The 21,640-nt window shown below is 36.0% G+C and overlaps 1 protein-coding gene across 4 annotated transcripts in view; it reads right to left on the bottom strand.

The window, feature by feature from the left end:
* The window catches only part of LOC128992320 (uncharacterized), a 68,148-nt gene that overhangs the window by 4,636 nt on the left and 41,872 nt on the right, over positions 1 to 21,640 (bottom strand). For all 4 annotated transcript variants that reach the window (XM_054415828.1, XM_054415827.1, XM_054415829.1 and 1 more), the window contains exons 7-11: positions 20,824 to 20,953; positions 17,429 to 17,592; positions 9,735 to 9,920; positions 5,688 to 5,876; positions 2,458 to 2,694 (exon numbers count right to left, since the gene is read on the bottom strand). In XM_054415828.1, coding sequence (XP_054271803.1) covers positions 2,458 to 2,694; positions 5,688 to 5,876; positions 9,735 to 9,920; positions 17,429 to 17,592; positions 20,824 to 20,953 — 906 coding nt within the window. The remainder of the gene's footprint in view (positions 1 to 2,457; positions 2,695 to 5,687; positions 5,877 to 9,734; positions 9,921 to 17,428; positions 17,593 to 20,823; positions 20,954 to 21,640) is intronic.

Raw genomic sequence — 21,640 nt, 5'->3', positions numbered from 1 at the left:
ATTCAGTGTCAAGACGTCTAAAATATAATTTTTGAGCTGACGACGTCCAATATAAAATATTTGACTGTTGCACGATGTCCAAGTGCCAAGACTTCCAAAAGTACAGTTACAGTAGAGTTGACCTGACTTGAAGTAATGTGACAAACGATCCCAGGTCTGTGTCCAACAGAGTAGAGGGGGTTTTTTAGTGAGTAGTCTGACAAGCTCAGGAGTCTCACACTACAGGCTGGCTACCTGTGTGCGTAAAAGCATTTTTACCTCCTCTCCCTTAAAAAAAAAGTCCAGTAGAGTCCCGATAATCCGAACTTCGGTAATCCGAAAGTCTGCTTAATCCAAAACCAAAAAAATATATTTTTTTATAAAAAAAATTAAAATTTTTAATTTTTTTTGAAAATTTTTTGAAATTTTTTTTATTAAACTTCACAGTTAGCTATACCTCGTCAAAGTATTCTGTAGCGGCCGGGCGAGATAGACTTTTTTTGTAGAGTATTTTAGTAAATATTTCACCATTTTTGTTATTAACATTTTTAATTTTCTTCCGCCAAATCACAAATGGATTTTATTAATAGATAATGCTGCAGCCACTAGGTCTAGCCTTAAGTAATGTGAAAAACAATCCCAAGCTCGTGCCTGCGTCCTAAGACAAAAAAAATTTTAAAAAATTAAAAAATTTATATTTTTTTCCAAAATTTTCTAAAAATAAAAAAAAAAAAGTTTAATCCGAAATATTTGTAATCCGGTCCCAACGATTTCGGACTAACGGGACTCTACTTGCTGCAAAAAATATAGTCTTTCCACAAGCATTGGACGTCATGGGATTGGTCATCATGCAACACCACACTTTATATTCTTTTAAAAATTAACTTAGCAGTTGCACGACGTCCAAAGCCTGTGCTATGCCTGTTGCACGACGTCCAAAGCCCTTGCTATGCCTGTTGCACGACGTCCAAAGCCCTTGCTATGCCTGTTGCACGACGTCCAAACGCTCAGCACTGATGCACGACGTCCAAAGTGCATGCACACTGTGAGTACTGTTTTACTGTCTATATTGGATACTAACCTAACCTAACCTAACTTAACCTAATCTAACCATGCAGGAGCTTTGGACGTCATGCAACAGCGCTGAGTAATTGGACGTCGTGCAACTGCTTAACAGCGCTTTGGACGAGGTGCTAATGCTAAGTTTTTTTTAAGTATTAAGTGCGCTTTTGCACGACGTGCAATCTCATGACGTCCAAAGCTTGTAGAAAGACTATATTTTTTAAGTTACTGTACTGTTGGACATTGTGGCACTTCGACGTAGTGCAACAGTCAAATATTTTTTTTTGGACGTTGTGCAACAACTCAAAAATTATGTTTTGGACGTCGTGGCACTGAATAATACCTTTGGATGTGCTTCCACTTGGACGTCGTGCAACACTCCCAGCTTTAGTAGCCTATGATTGGGTGATTAGTATAACCATGGCAACTTGTTGAATAGGTGGATGAAGAGAAACTCAAGAAATAATAGAAAAGCAATGAGAAACAAAAAGCAGGGCCGTATTTAGAATCTATGAGGCTCCCGGCGGCTCTCACCAGAGAGGCCCCTCTAAATATTCCGATTCTGATTCATCTAAGGTTGGAACTTAAGGGTTTAGAAATACTTGTGGTATTGCTTCAACTTGATGAATTGACCTTTTATTCCAACAATCCGATCGACAAAAAGACTTTCTATAGTTCTGTTCTTTATTTTGCTGTACAGTGTTTGGCAATTGTTTTGTTAGAGTAAAAGTTTGAGAACACTGATTTTTAAAGTTTACGGTTTTTATTACAGGACTAAGGTTTTTAATTACTTAACATAATTGAATAATCATCATGATTGTGCAATAGCCTACTATAATTGTATTTTGATGATGTAATATGCAAATTATCACATTAAAGTCCATTTATACAGTATTATGCATTGTTTTAAAGTTAGCAATGACTGTTTTATGTCATGTTGGTTTAACTGTGGTTTTCAGTTTTGTTCTAAATACAGTTTTACTATGTTTTTATGTCAATAAACATGTTCCTGTGATAATCCGACTTTTTTGCTATTCCAACCATGCTCCCAGTCCCGTAGGTGATGGATTAGAGAGGTTCTACTGTATTTAATTTTTTATTGGTCTATAAATACACAAGTTTTGCAACCAAAGTTTAGTAGTTAAACTTTTAAACATTTTAAAGTCATATTGCATTAAATCTAGTGACTACTGTCGGAGTTGATCAACTGAAAACCGCAATGGAATGGATGCTTGGCTATATAGGTGCTGCCAATTATTCATCATCTAAATCTCCAATTATTGAACTAAATCCATGAGGGAATTATATACCTTGGTGCAAATGAAAATTATATTGCAAGTTATGATAAATTCATGAGGAAAAAAATTTTAAAACTCAAATCATAATACATGTTCAGAGCAGTGCTTTTATACTCACCTTTAGCAGGGTGTCGGTAAACTCCTTTTTCAAACTGTTAAAACCCTTTAACCATATTGGGTATATGTCTTCTTTGTTGTTTATATCAGTAGTAAAATCAACACATTCCTCAAAATGTTTAATTCCTTTCTCATCCAAACCAGCACATTCAGCAAGTGTTTCTTTAGAGGAACAAATATTATAGAATTCTCTCTTACATTCTTCACAAAGAAGTTGGTAGTAGTGTGTTGCTGTTCTCTAAAAACAAGATTATTGAGTTACAAAAAAATAATAAGGGTTAATTATTTTGAGTAGCCATTAACTTGAGCTGAAAGTTATGTGTTGTCATTGAATATGTCTCATAAAAAATACATAGCGGAATGCAAAATAATAATTTTTCATTGTTATTTTAGGATAAAGTACAGGTTGAATGATCTTAATCTCCATATTATTCTAATCATACATAACTTAATATACATTTTTACTTTCTACACTTATACCATAGTAGTAGGCGTGTTCACAATGCAGTGGGGGAGGTGCCAGGGAAGGGGGGAGCAGGAGGAGGAGGAGGAAGAGGCTCCTTACTCCCCCCGCAAAGGCCCCCAATACACCCTACTCATAGTATATGGAGAAAGTATTGTTTTTGTCAACATTTTTGAGTTTAAGTGGGAAGTTCCCCTGAACCCAAAAAGTGGGTTTCAAAGCAATCTTTGTGTGGGTGATTTTTAATTTTTTTTAATTTTGATTTTTAATGGTGATTTTCCCATAAAATAACAGAAAAATTGAAATCGGCCTGAATGATTTTGATAAAAAGATGAGTATGTTATAGTCCTTTAAATTCTGAACAAAATGGTACCACTCGCATTGCTATACACATTATGGTTCAAAAGTTATTGTACTTATGTTACTTTCCCATAAAACCCCCATAAAGTAGTAGAAAATCAGATTTACAAAAGACACCTGTTTTGACTAAAATTACGGTATTATGTTATGGTCCGTATAACTAAACAAAATAGTGCAACCCCTCATCACTGTAAAAATTATGGTTCAAAAGTTAATGAAGCTTTTTGATTTCCTCTATAAAATTTCATACTCCCACCGCCTACCCATGATAAAGGTTGCTGACAAGCTAATGGGAGAATGTATGTGTCAGATTGCTGATACCGTCTATTAAATAATTGTTCAAAAGATGTTGTATAGGATTGTAACAAAAAAGTATGAGGGTTGATCCAAAAGTAAGTTACACTCTTTTAAAAAGGTAATAAAAAACTCCAGAAAAACTTTATTAAGGATATATTTTTAAAGCTACACTCAAAACCTAACACACACTTTGAATCCCAAAAGACGGTTGCCATAACTTTTCCTGCAGATTGCACGACTTTTGCTTTTTTTGGTGCAGCCTCATCTTTTGCTTTCCACACCATGCTCTGTTTTTTTGTTTCGGGAGTCCAATGATGAATCCATGTTTCATCTCCCTTGTGTCAAATAAACCATCCCCTTCGTCATTGAAAAATTGCTGAAATTGCAATGCTGCATCAACTCTCTGCTCCTTGTGTTGTTCTGTGAGCAAGCGTGGAACCCATCTTGCGCAGACTTTTGAGAGGTTTAGATCTTCAGTAATTATTCGATGAAGTGAAGTACGGCTTATTTCAACATTTGGAGGCAGTTCGGCAACATTTGGCATCAGTGTCAATGACCCTTCGGACGTCTTCGGCAATGCTCGCAACTCGGGAAGTTGAAGGTCGGCCACTTCTTTGTTCATCATGTGTCGTTGTCCGTCCATCAATGAATGATTGGCGCCAACGATGAACCATAGGCCTAGACATAACGTCATCACCGTACACACTACAAAGTTTACGATGAATCTCAGTCGCATTTTTTTAGTGGTCAAAAAACTAATGACAGCACGCACTTCACAATCGGAGGCAGGAATCAGTGGTAACTCCATGACGGCTAGCGCCTGACTGGCGTAGCGAGCCACGCCCAGCCTTGTGCACGTTGCAGTGCTGCCACAACACCCAGACGCTAATTCCCTGCTACTCCCAGACTTCTCCCTCATACCGCATGGATTTTATAGTGTAACTTACTTTTGGAACCACCCTCGTACTACATTGTTAGGTAACCGTGTTGCGTTGAAATAACTTGTAATAAAAAATTAGTAAAGAACTTTAAGTGGGCTGCAACTGTGTATAATAAGAAAGACAATGAATATAACAGATGTTAAATAAATCATTCCAAGTACAAATGTCATAGAGGAAACGAGCAAATATGGGGGTATATGGCAAAGAGTATCAAACAACATTGTACATCTGTGTTCATGTGTGCACATAATTTAGAATTAATTGTGTTGATCCAAGTAATTTATTGATTTCAGTTCTTCCTGTTATTAAATGTTCTATGTTAGTTAAAATTTCTTGCACAAGGCACACGCTTAGAAAAAAATGTTTATTGAAAACAATTTATTGACTTGTGCTCCACAATAGGATATGGTTACATAAGAGGAAAATGTGGTTCTTATAATCTACTGTAAAAAAACAGTTACATACCCACTATTAGAGGCAAAAATCAATTAATTATTGTACTGCTTATTTAATTTTAACAAATATCTCTTTGATTTATGTATTTGCAATCAGCTTGGTGACAGAATGCAAATTAATAGCTCTATCCAGAAGTTTGGACCGTTTCCATAAAAAATTTTTTTTTTTTTTTTAATTGGTTCAACCGTGGGAAATAAATAAATAAAAATAAATAAAAACGTCAAATGGGACCAATGGCTTGGGAAAATAATTTTGAAATGTAAACGTGTTAAGGTTTGTGCCCTTGAGAATCAGGTTTATAGAAAAACTAGTATTACAGCTAGGAATATGTCATAATGACTTATCATTAAAGTGCGCGGTTTAATAGGTGACAAACATTTGAGAAAACAGTAAGGTTGGCAGCTATAAACTGCATACTTGAATTATAGGTGTCAAGCTTACTGTTTTCTCAAATGTTTGTGTTCTTTATGAACGGTACATAGAGATACGGATAAAAACTAAAAAAATATTAATTTACAATATTTAAGGAATCCTAATTGTAGTATCTTTTCTCACAATAAAGCTGGCAAAGGCGGTATGACACGGTATGATTACAATTTAATTTGTAGTGGAATCAATAACTAAAGCTAAATTAGGCCTTCTACTCGAGCTTAAGACATGTAGCACTAAATTGAAAGCGGTTTGAGATAATTCATACAAGAATAGCTAACTTACCTTTACAAACAAGCGATAAGCATCATCTATGGTAGTAATATTCCCACAAACTAATTTGTGGAAAGTTTGTTTCACATCATCCCAAACACCTAAATGCTGCTTTTTTATATTGACTTCACTGTGAAAATTATTTGTATACCTTAGAAAACATATGGCTACGACCTTCTTGTTGAACATGTCGTGCAATGCCTGAAAAGATGAAATATTTCATTGAATAGTAAAAATCATATCTTATTCTTATTCTTATATCTTATTATTAGCTAATGTTCTTCACTTGGCTTCAACGTAAAAGAAAAAATGTAAATACAATTTAGGTTGATTTTTCTAGCAGTATATCGTTTATATGGGTAAATGAGTATGTTTAACTATCCTCTCTACTACAATTTAGTACTCTGTAAAAGAAAACAGAGCCCCCCCCCCCTTTTAGGGTTTTGTCTATTTTGCTCGGATAACTAAAAATGCAATCCTGAGTTACTTCTACGATCAAGACTAAAACTGGGGTCCAAACAAACAAAACTAGGGATGGACAGGTCCCAAAATTTCGGGAAATTTTTGGGGAAAAATATTCCCGATTTTCGGGACGGGATTACACTTAATTAGGGAATTTTTCGGTACGGGATTTGATCCGATCGTGGCGATTTTGCCGCTTCGCGAGTGACAATGACGCCGCTATCGTGATAGATTCAATTCAATTCAAAACTACCTTATTCATCTCTTGGACATAGAAATACATTGAATAGTGTCAACAGTTGTAAGTAATAGTTATTAAATACATTTCTTACACATAAAAATAAAAACAAAATTTCACATAGCCTACTTACATTTTCTTTCATGTTTCATGATGTTCACGATAGTTCCGCGAAAGCTGGAGGCGAAGTCATCACGCCGCGACCGCGGAGTTATACCGACGATCGCGCCGTGACCGCAGAGTCATACCGACGATCACGCCATGACCGTGGGTCATTCCGACGATCCCACCGAGACCACGAGTCATACCGACGATCGCGCCGTGACCGCGGAGTCATAACGACGATCGCACCGTGACTGTGTAGTCTTACCTACGATCACGCTGTGACCGTGGGTCATTCCGACGATCCCACCGAGACCATGAGTCATACCGACGATCGCGCCGTGACCGCGGAGTCATAACGACAATCGCACCGTGACTGTGTAGTCTTACCTACGATCACGCTGTGACCGTGGGTCATTCCGACGATCCCACCGAGACCATGAGTCATACCGACGATCAAGGCCGTGACCGCGGAGTCATAACAACGATCGCGCCGTGACTGTGGAGTCATACCTACAATCACGCCATGACCGTGGAGTCATACCGACCATCACCCCGTGACCGTGGAGTCATACCGACGCTCACACAGTGACAATGAGTCATACCAACGATCACGCCGTGACTGCAGAGTCATACCGACAATTGTGCCATAACCGGGGAGTCATACCGACGATCGCGCCGTGACCGCCAGTCATACTGATGAGCCGTGACTACTTTCCACCGGCGAATGTCACGACTCATAATCAATGGTCAAATTGTTTTTTGTATAGTAGGTTAGTTTAAGTGTTCGTTTTGTTGCTGTACAAGCTTCACTCAATTACTCTGTGCGTCACGTTTTCTCCCCTGTGCTGGGATTGTGATAGGTTGCGTGGTGTTCTACGAGTTAACTTCGCAGACTTTTTTATTGTAATTAATCTCCTTTGACTGACCAAGCTTAATAATGCAAAGTTGTTTAAGTTTTTCACTTCTTGTGCTTAGTCTGTGAGGTTATGGAGTAAATTTAGAAAGCCCAGCGCGCCTTTTGGATAAGTTTTGTTCATTTTCTGATACTTAGGTTATAAGTGCCGAGAGCACATGTTTGCACTGGGTTGGGAACCTAGTTACTGGGTCGTTGGACAGTTTTGGTAGTTAGTTTCCCAGTTTCTCTGTTATTTTGTGGACTTCAGGGCTTTCCCCGAGATGCTAGGCCTGGAATTGACTGAGAAATGTTTGCTGGAAAGCCGCTGTTTGAGAGAAACTGCCAAGTCAGTTTTTTTGTCCTTTTGACTGTTTTGTGGTAGGCCTAGGCCTACAATTTTGCTCATTAAATGTAAATGTCTTAGGCTACTACCTTTAGTAGCTTTTGTTTTTTGTGTCCCGTTAAAATTTAGTGTTGTTTTGTCTTGTAAATTGTTCAGTTTGTGTTACCCAGTCAAGTGCCCTTCAAATCTTTTATTTTGCTTTGTCTTTGCCAAACTAGTTAAATTAAGTTGTATTAACTGCTCTTAAAGGTCCCCAGAAAGTCTGAGTCATTTTATTCAAATTTTAAGAAAGTTACAGTAGTTTTGAGTTTGGCAATTTTCCTTTTAGGTTTGAACTGGGTAACCTGACGGCCAACTGGCTTCAGCCTTTGAGTTAAGGTTTGGAATGGTCTGGAGAAGTTGCTGGAACATTTCCCCCAGCTTTTAAGACCATTCCGAACAGATTCTGACCACAACTTGTAGAGTAATTAACAAAAATACATGAGTCGTTACGTTAGGCCTAAATCTTTTGTACGGAACGTTTAATGTTGATTTTAAAGTATTTTTCTGTGTTTAAGTGTAATTGTTTTGTTTTTAACTTGTTCTTCTGGCCACTTTGGACCAGGTAATTGACATTTTTTTTCTCTATTGGTGAAATTTATCACTGTCACATACCTATCTGGCCTGCCAGCCATTCTTACCTCAAATATTTAAAGTTACCGTTCTGTTTTGTATTTTTGTCCGTCAATTGTTTTGTTTAAATCAATATTTACTGTTTAAAATGTTTTATATTGTTAAAGAGCTGTGATAGAGAGACAATTCTTGTAAATTTAGAATCTTTTTTGAAAATGTAATGTTAGGCCTAAATCAGTGGAATTTTGGAACTTAGTGGAAACTGTTGAACATGTGACAGTGATGTTTATGGAATATAGACTTGGAACAATTACCACCAGAATTTTGGGTTTGTCACTCAGGGCCCAGGAGGACTACCGTCAACCTTTGACATTTTGAGCATGGCCGGAGAAACATTTCATCATGGGGCCCTCTTTTGGGACTCTGGCCGGCCCCCTCTCCGTCGAACTTCAGCAGCCCTCCAGTGATGTGCGCCTGAAGACCCATGAACTAGTTATCCGTCGTACCGCAAGTTACTTGTTTTGTTTTTTTTTTTTGTTGTTATATAGGTATTTATAGTTGGATTTATAAAAAGAAGGAACAGACTATTTAAAGTTATTATTGTTAGAGGCCTACAGAGTTTATTATTTGTTATATCTTTTAACATTTTATTTTAGCTAGCCTACTTGTTGATCTTTAATAACTTATTTTTTATTCAAATATTTCCTACTGTTTTTTTTATTTTTGGGGCTCCTAAGTTTTAATAGTTACCAAGATTATATGCCTTTATTAAAAAGAAATTATATAATTATTGTTATAATGGTCAATATGTAAATGATCTGATGGTAAAATTTGTTCAACGCTCTTTTGAAGTTTGCCTATTCGAATGATAAAATAAATGCTTGTAAGTTAGTAGGCTAGATGGGTAACTAAATCAGTTGAACTTTTTTGAAAGTAATTTATGTATTCTTGTTAATGTGTTGTTGTTGATTATTTGATTGTTTATTACAGCTCGTTTCTCTCAAATGGCGCGTTGTTCTTGGACCTTCCTCCACGGTTTTTCCTGTTGTTTTAAAGTTTTTGTGAGCCGCTCCTCGGGCCTGCACATGGAGTCACGCTTTCAAGTCGTTAGCCTGGGTGTAGGTATGAGGGCGCGGTTCACTGACGATCGCGCCATGACTGCGGAGTCATACAACGATTGCGCCGTGACTGCCAGTCATACCGACAATCGCGCCATGACCGCGGAGTCATACCGACGATCGCGTTGTGACCGCGGAGTCATACCAACGATCACGCCGTGACCGCCAGTCATACCGACGATCGCGGCATGACCACGGAGTCATACCGACGCTCATGCAGTGACTACAAGTCATACCAACGATCACGAAAAAAGGTAAACAATCTTAAAATAGTAAAATGAATTACCCTTTTCAGTTCTTTCATTTTTAAGTCTGCCGAATTTCCTGTGAGGGTCTTTTCAGCCTCCTCCAAGATTTTGCTCATCTGTAATTTTGCTCCACTGAGTCCAGAAAATGCAATGTTATCAAGTGCTGATTTAAAACTACTCTTCCATTCTTCCACTAGAGCAGAGTTCACTTGGGAAGTACGCAACTGAAACATGGGATAGTCAAATAAAAATCACAATCACCTCGCTGTAAAACTTCAGATCTAGCAATCTTAACGTAAGATACAGCATTGATTTTTTTAGGAACCAGAAAATTTGGAATGGTTATCAACATCATATAAACTAGAAGTAATATCGTAACACATGTATCTAAATAATATTTCACTGGTTAGTAGTATAGAACATGTCACATCTTTGGTGTAATGAGTTACTGCGACCTTGTTGCAGATGCCCTTCTTTGAAGCAGTATTGGAGAATTAATGCTTTGCCAATTAATTAGTTGGCTATAAGAACGCTGATTATATTGGCAAGACAGTTGCATCGGAGTACCAGTGTTTCCAACAAAAATTGAAAATGAAATTCACAATGTATATGTTTGCATAGTTATTGTGATGTCGATAAGGATTAAGGAACCAAGGAAGGGCACAAGCGGAATCTAGGCAGACTTCAGTGTCAAATAGAGCAGTACACAATAGGCAAGCGGCAGTGGCAACAATGCAGAGTGCAAACTTCAGCCTCATTTCTGGTTAGAAGCAATTATGAATCCAGACCAACACAATGTATAAATACCCCCACCGCAGCAAACCTGCAGACTAAGCCAATTTCCATTTGCCTGAATTTATTTTAATTAGCCTAAATCTATTTAAATAACATTAGGTTTTTAGTACCTAGGTTTGCGGCTACAGAGAGGCTAATTGTGGATATTTATAGGCATGCACTGTGGATGCGATACTCCCTGGTGTGGATTAACGTCCGCACGGGTGAGTACTACGATTATCCGCAGTACTATCCTGATAATTAGACCAATTCGTATATACCAAGGAAAAAAGTGGTTCGGATTCCACTATAAACTGTAGGTCCCTTAGTCGCCATTAGCTGTATTGGCTATTAATTAACAGCTGTGTCTAAGGAATATGTCGGCCTTAGTCACTAACAAGACTACAAGATCGCGCCACTCATCCTACACTCATCTCCATTCATACTTGGCTTAAAATACCTACTTTGTATGGTCGCCATTTCAAAGAAAAGTACCTATTAAAAGTATTAAAGTATTAATAAAGTGTGTTTTTTTTGTAAAATATTAATAGCTTGATGTAAAAAGAAATAAATTTGCCAAGTTTTATAAAAATTATCCATAAACAAGCAAACTACATAATTTTACTTGGGTGTGCAATAATAAGCGATTTCAAGAAATTCCATCAGGGCTCTGCCCCAGTGGACTATTAAGTTCTCATGTTATCCTTATGGAGGAAGGATTTGTTTACATTTGAACAGATGTATATTTTTGAATTTTATACTTTTAACTAAGGGAAAAGCTGGTTGTATTTGATTGATTGAAATAAAAATATTTGAATTATTTTGTGGCTTGAAAATTGGTGTTTTACTGCATAAAGTTTTTTGTATTCGTTTAAATGAATTTAAAAATAAATATATGTACACTATTTGTTGATTTTTTTAAGATCTGTTTCTTAGCAACTAAATAACAGTATTATTATTTAACTAGCAGAGTACCGGAATGGGCACACGGGAGGGACTAAGGCTAAAGGTGTAGTGACGTCATATCTCTAGTGGCTAATGTCTACTCTTGAGGCAACACGATTACCGTAACGAAACGATGTGTTTTCAGCGGCGTTCGTGGCATAGTTGGTAGCGTTTCGATTTGATGTTTAGGAGGTCCCGTGTTCGAATCCCGCTGGTAGCACTAACTTTTTGTCAACAAATTTTTCATACCAGCAAGTTTGGTTGGTTAGGTTAGGTTATGACAGTTTCATTTTATAATACTAAATTTTAAAATTAATTTTATAATTAATTAAAAATTATAAGTAATCATTAATTAGATTTTTATCTTACAGTTTTTAAATTATCAGCAAGTCTGGTTGGTTAGGTTATGTTATGACAGTTTTATTTTAAAAATTAAAAATTAATTTTATAATCTTAAAACAATATTTTATAATTAACCCTAGCAGTGGCCAACCGTCGTCTGGTGACGGTATGACGTTTATGCTTAGAATGGCCAAAGTCGTCTGGTGACGGTATGGGCCGAAATGTTTTTACGGTAAAAAAAACACTTACAATCAACTCAGATGAGAATAATATATATACCATTAGAAAGATCACATTCTGAACTTTCATTTGATTACATAAACAAACCCTGTTGCAGGTATATAACAATGTCACGACGATTAGAAATCAAATGAAATTTTGGCGCGGCACGACTTTTGCAGCCGACACTTGGGAACTGACAAAACACGTCTTGTTTGGCATTACCCTGCTCGGGTAATTTTCGTCTTGGGATGTTGTGAGTGGTACCACTGGATAGCCATTGATTTTATCTTCATTGTGGTAGTGATATTTATAACTAAATATTGATTGCACAATCGGTACGATTTTATGAAAACAGCTGTTTTCGAAATTTCTAACAAATGGCCAACAGTTGTCTGGTGACAGTATGGAAAATACGAATTATATACAGTGAAAGTTATTATTACTAGTCATATAGTATATCATTTTGAAGAGGAAGAAATTTAGATTCAGAGAGTGGCAGCCCTGCACTCAGGGTTATTTCTGTATGCTCGCATGTAGACGACGGAAGTGAGTCATTACTGCTACAGTCTGTCAGCTGTCTTGTATTGCCATTGTTTGTTTGTGTTGTTGCCGGTAATAGTTTTATCCGCGATTTATTACTAAATATGTTATTAGTTCGTAGTGTTAGTGTTAGTGAAGTGTTGTTTGTGTGTATAACAGTAATCTTCATGCATAAATATTACTGAATTGTGTGAAATATAGTGTTCATAAAAGGTTGTATTTTGTTAGCATCATGTCCTAAAATGACGATTCTGACATTCAGAGATTGTTGTACCTATATAGTGATATACCCAAAAGGTGTTATACATTTTTATAAAGGTAAATGAATACACTACAACATGTTTATAATGGTTTGGGGGTAAAAAATTTTGTAAAAAAGTTATAGCCTATACTAAATAGGTCTACTACTGTATTTTGTTAGCATCATGTCCAAAAATGACGATTCTGACATTCAGAGGTGCTATATATGCTATATAATGATTTACCCAAGGTGTTATACATTTTTATAAAGGTAAATGAATACACTACAACATGTTTATATTGGTTTGGGTGTAAAAATTTGGTAAAAAAATTATATAGGCTACTAAATACTGTACACTCCATTTTCTCGAAATGCGCAAAAAATTCAAAACGTTCTCAAATTGATACATAATCATAGGTGAAAATAACTTTTTACCATCATACTTATGACTTTTTTGGATTCTTTACAATATGACTTTAGCTTTACAAATATGTAGGCTACATATCATCAGCCTACATAATGTTTCACAACACAAGCAAACACTGTAGGCTATAGTTTACACTTATTTGCGGTTTTGCGGTTATTGTATTATTATGTCCCTATTACGTAGGTACCTACAAAAAAAATATTTCTAACATGTTATACATTTTTATGTAGGTAATTGAATACACTACAAGATTATTATGTTGGTTTGAAGTAAACAAATTTGGTACAAAAGTTGTATACTAAGTACAGTGGAGTCCCGATAATCCGAACTTCGGTAATCCGAAAGTCCGCTTAATCCGAAACCAAAAAATATATTTTTTAAAATTTTGTTATAAGAAATATTTTTTTGAAAATTTTTTGAAATTTTTTGAAAATTTTTCAAAATTTTTTAAGTTTTTTGGAAAGTTTTTGAATTTTTTTTAAATTTTTTTATTTAACTTTTGACACAGTTAGCTGTACCTCGTCAAAGTATTCTGTAGCGGCTGGGCGAGATAGACTTTTTTAGTAAATTAATATTTCACCATTTTTGTTATTACCGTAACATTTTACATTTTCGTCCGCCAAATCACAAATGGATTTTACTAAGTGATAATGCTGCAGCCAATAGGTCAAGCCTTAAGTAATGTGAAAAACAATCCCGGGCTCGTGCCTGCGTCCAAAAAAAAGTAGTAAGAAGTAAGACAAAAAAAATTTAAAAAAGTAAAAAAAATTTCAAAAAATTAAAAAAAAATGTTTAATCTGAAATATTCGGTAATCCGAAATGGGCCCGGTCCCAACCATTTCGGACTAACGGGACTCTACTGTACTGTGAATTTTTTTTCTCGAGAAATCGCTAAAATATAAAAACATTATTTTATATACGTATGTTTATAGGTAAAAAATTATTTTTTCACCACACTATGATGTTTTTGGCTGTATTACATACGTTAATTGGTGGCTGAAAGTTACGTTTTGCTGGCCATGCCAGCTGTCATCGAAATTTGGGGACCGAGCAGGTTTTTACAGGCCGGGGCCGCAAAATCAGCTGTCCGCTTACTTACTTAAAACATGAATGCATTTTAAATACACAATCAAAATCCATAGCATTGCAATAGAATTGTGTTATTGTCGCCGTTGCCTAGCAACTATTTATTTTTATTTTTGCTGATTCCTCAAATTATTTCTTTACATAACCTTAAAGTTGTAGTTGTGTTGACTATCAGTGTGCATTATTATAGTGGTGAATAGTGGTAATAGGGTATAGTGTGGTGAAAAATAGCGTTCGTACCACGGGCCGAAATGGTTTTGCAGCTCTCAATCGATTTAAGTTCTCGACTTCGTCTCGAACTTAAAAACAATCTCGAGCAGGCAAAACCTCATTTTCGGCCCTAGGTACGAAATATACTATTACCATAAACTTTATGACTTTTTTGATTCCTTACTTCATTAGCTTTACAAACATGTATATATCATTATTAGTATACACATATATTATAGAACTTTTTACAACATAAACTAACACTGTACGGTTTTCAATTTTTTCGGTTCTCCGTTTGTCATTATATTTCGCCCCAAAAACTTATAAAAAAAAAATATTTTCCTAACATGTCATATATTTCTATGTAGGGAATTAGATTGTCTACAAAATGTATATAATGAATTTCCCATAAAAAAATCCGTAGAAAAAAAATACCAAGGCCGCTTTTGAAATTTCAAAAAAAAAATTCAAATATTTTTATTTTTTTCACTCTACCGATAAAATACATGTCTAAATCATTATTATGAAATTACTATTTCTAGATTCTCCTGTTCTTTCCGAACAAAATGAATATGATTGTTGTGACCAAAATGAATATGATGTATGAACCAACCTAGGTTGGCTAGGTTTACTTGTACGGTTGAATTTTTACGAATTTTCAAAAAAAGGTCTGCAAAATCGCCAAAATGGGTTGGCCATTCCCCACTTCTAACATTGGCCACTCCTAGGGTTAAAAAGTTAATTTTATAACTAAAAATAAAAAATAAAAAAATTTTTCAACTTAGCGGTTCTAGCGGCGAACGCTGACACTACAAGATATATTAGCCTTAGTCCCTCCCGTGTGCCCCACCGGCAGAGTACCCGTCCTTCGTACGGGGTTGGCATATAGGCTAAGTTTAAATTGCTTATTGCTTATACTCAAGCTTTTCGTTTGCAATGGGGGTGGACAAAGTTTGATAAAATTTGCTTCTTTAAATTGACGGTATACTTTGATATTACACATCTACCATAGCCATAATATTCTACCTCTTCACCTAAACAATAGAGAAAAATAAAGAATTACAAATTTAAAAAATCACAAATTATTCATGACATTAAAAACATAAACATAACTGTAAACAATCCTACTTTGACAGTTCTCATTGCGTATCACAGTTGTTTGTTGCTGCTTAGTTCAAATTAGCTGTTTAAATAAATACAAAAAAAATATAGTGCTGCACCCTGTTGGTAAATCTTATAACTTTTTAATGCTTTTGTATATCATAGAACCAACTTTTTAGTCGAAACAGCTGACTAAATTCTTTAATTCCCTTTAAATATGAATACTCATAAGGTTAACATGGGGAACTACAGAGCCACTGGGGCGGAGCCCGAAGATATTTTTGAAATAAGAATATGCCTATATGTTAATCGGGAATGTGAGCTATCATCATGCCAAATTTCAGCCCAATCCGTCCAGTGGTTTATGCGTGATTGACCTTCAAACACACACACAAACAAACAAACAAACACACAAATTTTCTCATTTATAATATTAGTAAGATGTATTCAGAATATTGGAGATATTAGTGTTAAAGGAACGATTGTTTGGAATCGAGTTTCATCAATGTTTTTTTTAGTGATCTGCGGTTTCTTTTAACTTTGCATTTGCCTGTCCACATAGACTAGCTGCCCATGCGTGGAACTTATCAAGCAAAGCAAGGGGGGAGCCGGTACAGTACGAAGGTGAATTGTACTGATAAAACGTTTGCGGCAGTGAAGAGGATCCGAATCAACGACATCGCTGCCTTGGGCCTGAAGTCTGTGATGCTACCGACTGAGCCACCGACTCAACAATCCCAAATCCCGGAATCGCTTAAGAAAATCCTGGCTTCTTCCAGGTCCCTTCCAATTCCAAAGTTTTTTCCCTGGTTTCCCGGTTCGTATACTCCCTGTTTGTGCTTTGACTTGTCTGCAAAAACTTTCTTCAGGTGAGTTAGCTGTGTTCTCTCCATCCTATATAATTTTTTATCCAAGCTAAATGCTTTTTCATAAAAAATTACTTTTCCTTTAAGTAGCCTAAACCTTTAAATTTTTTATTTCGGCGAGGGAAGGGGGCAGGAAGCTAAGTTAGGGGGGGGGATGTTAAGGGGTAGTATGAAATGTTAATGGAAAGGGGGATTTGTGCTTCTAACCTTTGGGAGGGATGGGCACCGATGCATAAACAGATGCTTTCATTACAGGTACCCCTATACAAGTGGAGCTTTATATCATTCAACAGTTCAAAAATGAAATTAAGTGTGTAGGCAATTGTTTTTTAGTTTGAAAAGGAATATAGTTGTTTTTCAAACTGACAAAGTGTATTTTACTCAACTCATCGCAAATCTATATATATAAAAGGCAAAGCCCTCACTGACTCACTGACTCACTGACTGACTGACTGACTCACTCATTCACTTATCACTAATTCACCCACTTCCCTCTAGGAGGCTAAAATTTGGTACACTGATTCTTTAGGCATTAAATAGGAAAACTAAGTAGTTTTTACTCTGATCGGACTCTCGGGCTCCGCCTCAGTGGCTCTGGAGTTTCCCATATTAACCTTATGATTTTTCATACTTAAAAGGAATTAATGAATCTAAACAGCTGTTTCAATAATTAAACAAGTTGGTTCTATTCTATGATGTTCAATAGCATTAAAGTTACAAGGATTACCAACAGGGTGCAGCACTATTATTTTATAAATTCATGACAACTGCTAATTTGTAACCAAAAGGTGAGTGAGCGTAGCGAACGAACTTCAACCTGGAGGGGAGTTAGCGTAGCGAACGAGCTAACCTGAAGGCAAGTGAGCGCAGCGAACGAACTTCAACCAGGACTTGATTGAGCCATGCGAATACTTATGAAGTTAAACGGGGCAAAGCCCGTGGGTACAGCTAGTAAATTAATAAAAGAAACTTACTTACGTTAATAAACGACATGGATTCATCAGGAACAGTCCCATCGATATCTGTCAGAATTTTGTACAAGTCCTGTCCAGTAACACATTTTTGCGGTGGAATAAGATTGTCTGGTTCAAATAAGGATTCCACAAATTTGTTGACTTCTGGTAAAAACTCCTTATCAAGCACTGGAAATATTTAATTGTTTACTACATTATGTTGTTAAGAGCTAGTAGAGAATCTAGAGACAATGCTGTGATCTATACTAAACACAAAGAAATAAATTAAATACTGTATAACCTTCTGGTAGTATCCTTGAAAAAAAAAATGTAATACACAGGAACTCCAATCATCCGGATCATAACAAAGGAGAAAAGATCAATCAGGCAAGAAAGCTTAGTCAATTGTAGTTGTTTGTTTGTTTGTTTTTTGCAAGGATGCTAGGCACTATCCTGGGATTGTTTTTCATTTGACTTTAAGCTAGACCTAAGGATTGCGGCATTATCACTTAGATAAAATCCATTGGTTATTTGGTGGGATTAGAACCCAGGACCCAGGGACCGAAGTCGCACACTACTTCTAGAGTAGCCACCCCCTGGCAGTTTGCAGTGATCCATTTATTACTTTATTGTGAGTTCATTATTTCCACAATGCGGGGAGTCTACTGTAGTACTGTATAGATCAGCAGGTGATGGGACATCTGTGTTGTACCACTGCCTACAACATTTTGCCTAGGCTGCATTAGACGAATTATTTTCTCAGTTAGTCAATGGTTGGAATCCAAAGGTTTTTTTGGTTCAAAGAGTTCTTAAACTGATTTTACATAACTTTAATATAAGCATAAGTTAATAAAAAATTACTGAAATATCATGATTTTTAGTTTTAAAATTATGTAGAATAAGGTTAAGCTAGTGACATTTGCCTCATTTTACAACTAAAAGTTGTTATATTTAAGTTATTTTTCATTCAATCTTTTTTTTGAACTTTGCGTCGTTTGATAGGAAATTTTAAATGTAAAATAAAAATTGGTGCAGTTGACATATTTAAATGATATCAGCCATTCTTTTGTAATTTAATGTTTTTTTTTATTTTAATGGCAGCAATTTTGAAATTTAGAATTGGATTAAGACAACTTTTTATTATAACATGGGTCTTATCTACCATGGGTTCAGTTTCTTAACGATTGGTTGGAATAATCTAAAGATACAAATATTTATGTGAAAACTATAAGATGGCGGATATCTGGTTAACGAGGCCATTTTGGAAAAATTTAATTCTTCATTTTCTCTTTATTTTAATCCATAGAACCATTTTCCGGAGTTTGGCAGTTTACTTACGGGACACCCTGTATAACTGGATTGCTAAATAAATCACAATTATTTTTTGTTTACTCATTTTGAAATAACAATCTATTGAACAAGGAAAACACGGGTACGTAATTATTATAATTCCTATAAATACCTACACTTATGGGTAGGCCTATTTACCTAGATTTAAAGTATAGTATCTGCCATGTAACGTGCCGTTTTTCCCGCTCGGAATATATGCGCTATTCCGTAGTTAAAGCGGGAAAGACGTCACCAACTCTCGCCAGCGGATCGCTCAAGTCGGAGTGCTGGGAAGTTTCCAGGGTTCAGATAAAAATAATTTATTTGATTAACTTAACAACCTAGCACAGGTACAGATTTGCATATACGCAAAAATGTAGTGTGAATCAGGTGTGAACTCAGTACCGGTAACCAACAACGCTACTGTACCATCATCATCGTTCACACCTGGGAACAGCTAATTAAATTAAATTTAAAAATAATGAAAACCCGTCAATGAAATTTTGAACGGACTTAATGTTGCAGTTTCGTCAACCTCAAACACTTGGAACTTACTTAGCTGAATATACTTAGCGTGCTCCACCCGACCTCGTGTTTGCACGACCTGCCGAGACGGGTTCAACTTTGCCCGCTTTGCCAGCAGTTCAACACCTACTGAATATCCCGGCAAAATATTCGCTAAAACCCCGTCACCCTCAATCTATATTGTAAACACAATATTAAACGATGTATTTATACGTATTGAATCTTTATCGCCACCCACGGGTGCCCTAGCATACGCTAAAGCGGACTTATACAGGTTCGAACACCCGTCAAAGACCCTACCGTGTGTTTTATGTCTAAAAGAATAAAATGAGGGTTAATTGCTAAATAAATGCCTTGACTAATAATAAACACTACTAAGAAAATCGGTGAATTACCTGTATACTCCAGGGATCTTCACTAAAACACACTAAGCACACGTTTAGCAAAATCACTCTTCGTTTCAAAGCAAGACACGTCCTAACGCTGTAAATCGCAGAATTAGAATCTCGTCGCATCCCTAGCCCACAAGGGATCTCCACTACTTCCCCCTCCCTAATCCTCTAGGGATGGGGAATCAGCTGATTCAATTACCAGCTGATCGGTGACGTCACGAGTTCAAACTTGGCGCTGTCACAACACAACACAACGCCAAGACAGTCGACTAGTAGTACAGGTTATGTTGTTAATGTTGTTATTCACCTGCGCCGACTGTGAAATTATACGGCAGAACTTTAATATCGTCGCTGGTTTAAACAAAAAGTATAATTTCCACCCGTGACGTGTAGCTTAGTGTCCGAAAAAGTGTATGCGTGTTATGTACGCGATATTGTATTTGTGATCGCGGTTCACCACCCTAGCCTAAACAACAACTTTGACCGTACTTCCCAAAGGTGTATATTAGGTATGGGGGTTACACGGAAACGGTTTATCACTCGTTTTGTACACAACAATGCTATACTGTGACTTGTGAATCTCAACAATAGTGTCTTTAGTGATTTTGCCAAAAGTGAGGTTATCCCTACTCAACCCTAGGATAGGCCTAAAACAGCCTATTTACCTTACCATGATAGGTTTACCACTGTCACCAACCAGGTAAGGTATAGGCCTACCGATAATTAAATAATAAATGTAAAATCTTAACCCCTCTATAATTTTGACCCATTACAGCCAAAATTAACACTACTGAAATTGAATCAGTAAAATGTTTTTCAGTACCGTTTATTCCAGCACATACTGTATATACCCATTTAACCCTAACCACACCAGAGTGGTTGAAATGGGTGGAGTTATCGTTAACTCAGTTAACTGATATCAGAATAACATTGTATTTTCCATCTTATAGTCTTTTCCACAGCTGCTTTACATTTCACTGTAAGATTAGATTAAATAGCTGTTATAAATAATGCACCCAGATACTGATTCATCATGATAGGGGCTTATTCGACTAAGACCAGCTCTGTTTCCTTGGGCTGAATCATTTTCACACTTCTATAATGGAGTATCTAAAAAATTCTTCCTATTCATATACGCAATATAATAAACTGATAAAATCTTCATCCGACTTACATTCCAAAGATCCCGTTGTGTTGAATTCTTTTTTTTTTGCTTGACTCCCTGGATCAGGTAGAAGAACACATTCAACATTGGCGAATGTCTTACCTACCATTTCCCACAGATATTTGTTTTCTTTTGTGCCCTGAAAATTAAATACAGATCAAGTATTAATTCATCATTGTTCATAAAAATTTAAGAAAATTTTTAGAGTTACCGGTGATAAAATTTATTGCTGTAATTATTATTTTTACATAACCTAAGTAAAGAGATCAAAATATATAACAGGTATGTGAACAAATAAAATCTTCAAACAAACATAATTCTTTCTTAGACTGGTCTAAAAAACCACTACCATGTTTAACATGCTTAAAAATCTTATTAACGTTACTCTGCTGTTTTTAAACTCAGCTGATGACGTTTCAGTAATAATGGAATAGTTGACGGATCAACTTTTAACCCAATAACCCATCATAAAAAAAATTCAATTAAAAGCTTCCTTCAATTAAAGCTTTCGTTAAAAAATATAGCAATTCTTCCTCTACCATGTTCCTCACGGAGTTTTTTTTCTTCACAACTATGCTATTATTAAAAGCTGGATAAATAGTAAAAAAAATAGAGCTTCAACATAACAATCTCTGATCATAAGCTATACAATTTAACTTTCTGACGAATCAAAATTTTATTAGGCTAGGTTTAAAGTAAAATGTTCAGTTTTGAAGGTACGGTACTTACATTCTTCAATTTGTCTGCATGAAAATACGAAAAAAATTATAATATATAAATATAATATTGTTAGTGATTTGTTCATCTTGGATGATCCTTAGCCTAC

This window comes from Macrosteles quadrilineatus, unplaced genomic scaffold, assembly GCF_028750875.1.
Source record: "Macrosteles quadrilineatus isolate MER2022 unplaced genomic scaffold, UCM_ALF_1.0 Scaffold_4__1_contigs__length_99947679, whole genome shotgun sequence".
NCBI lineage: Eukaryota > Metazoa > Arthropoda > Insecta > Hemiptera > Cicadellidae > Macrosteles > Macrosteles quadrilineatus.
The sequence above is the reverse complement of the archived record's forward strand: the minus strand, read 5'-3'. Positions and strand labels throughout refer to the sequence as shown.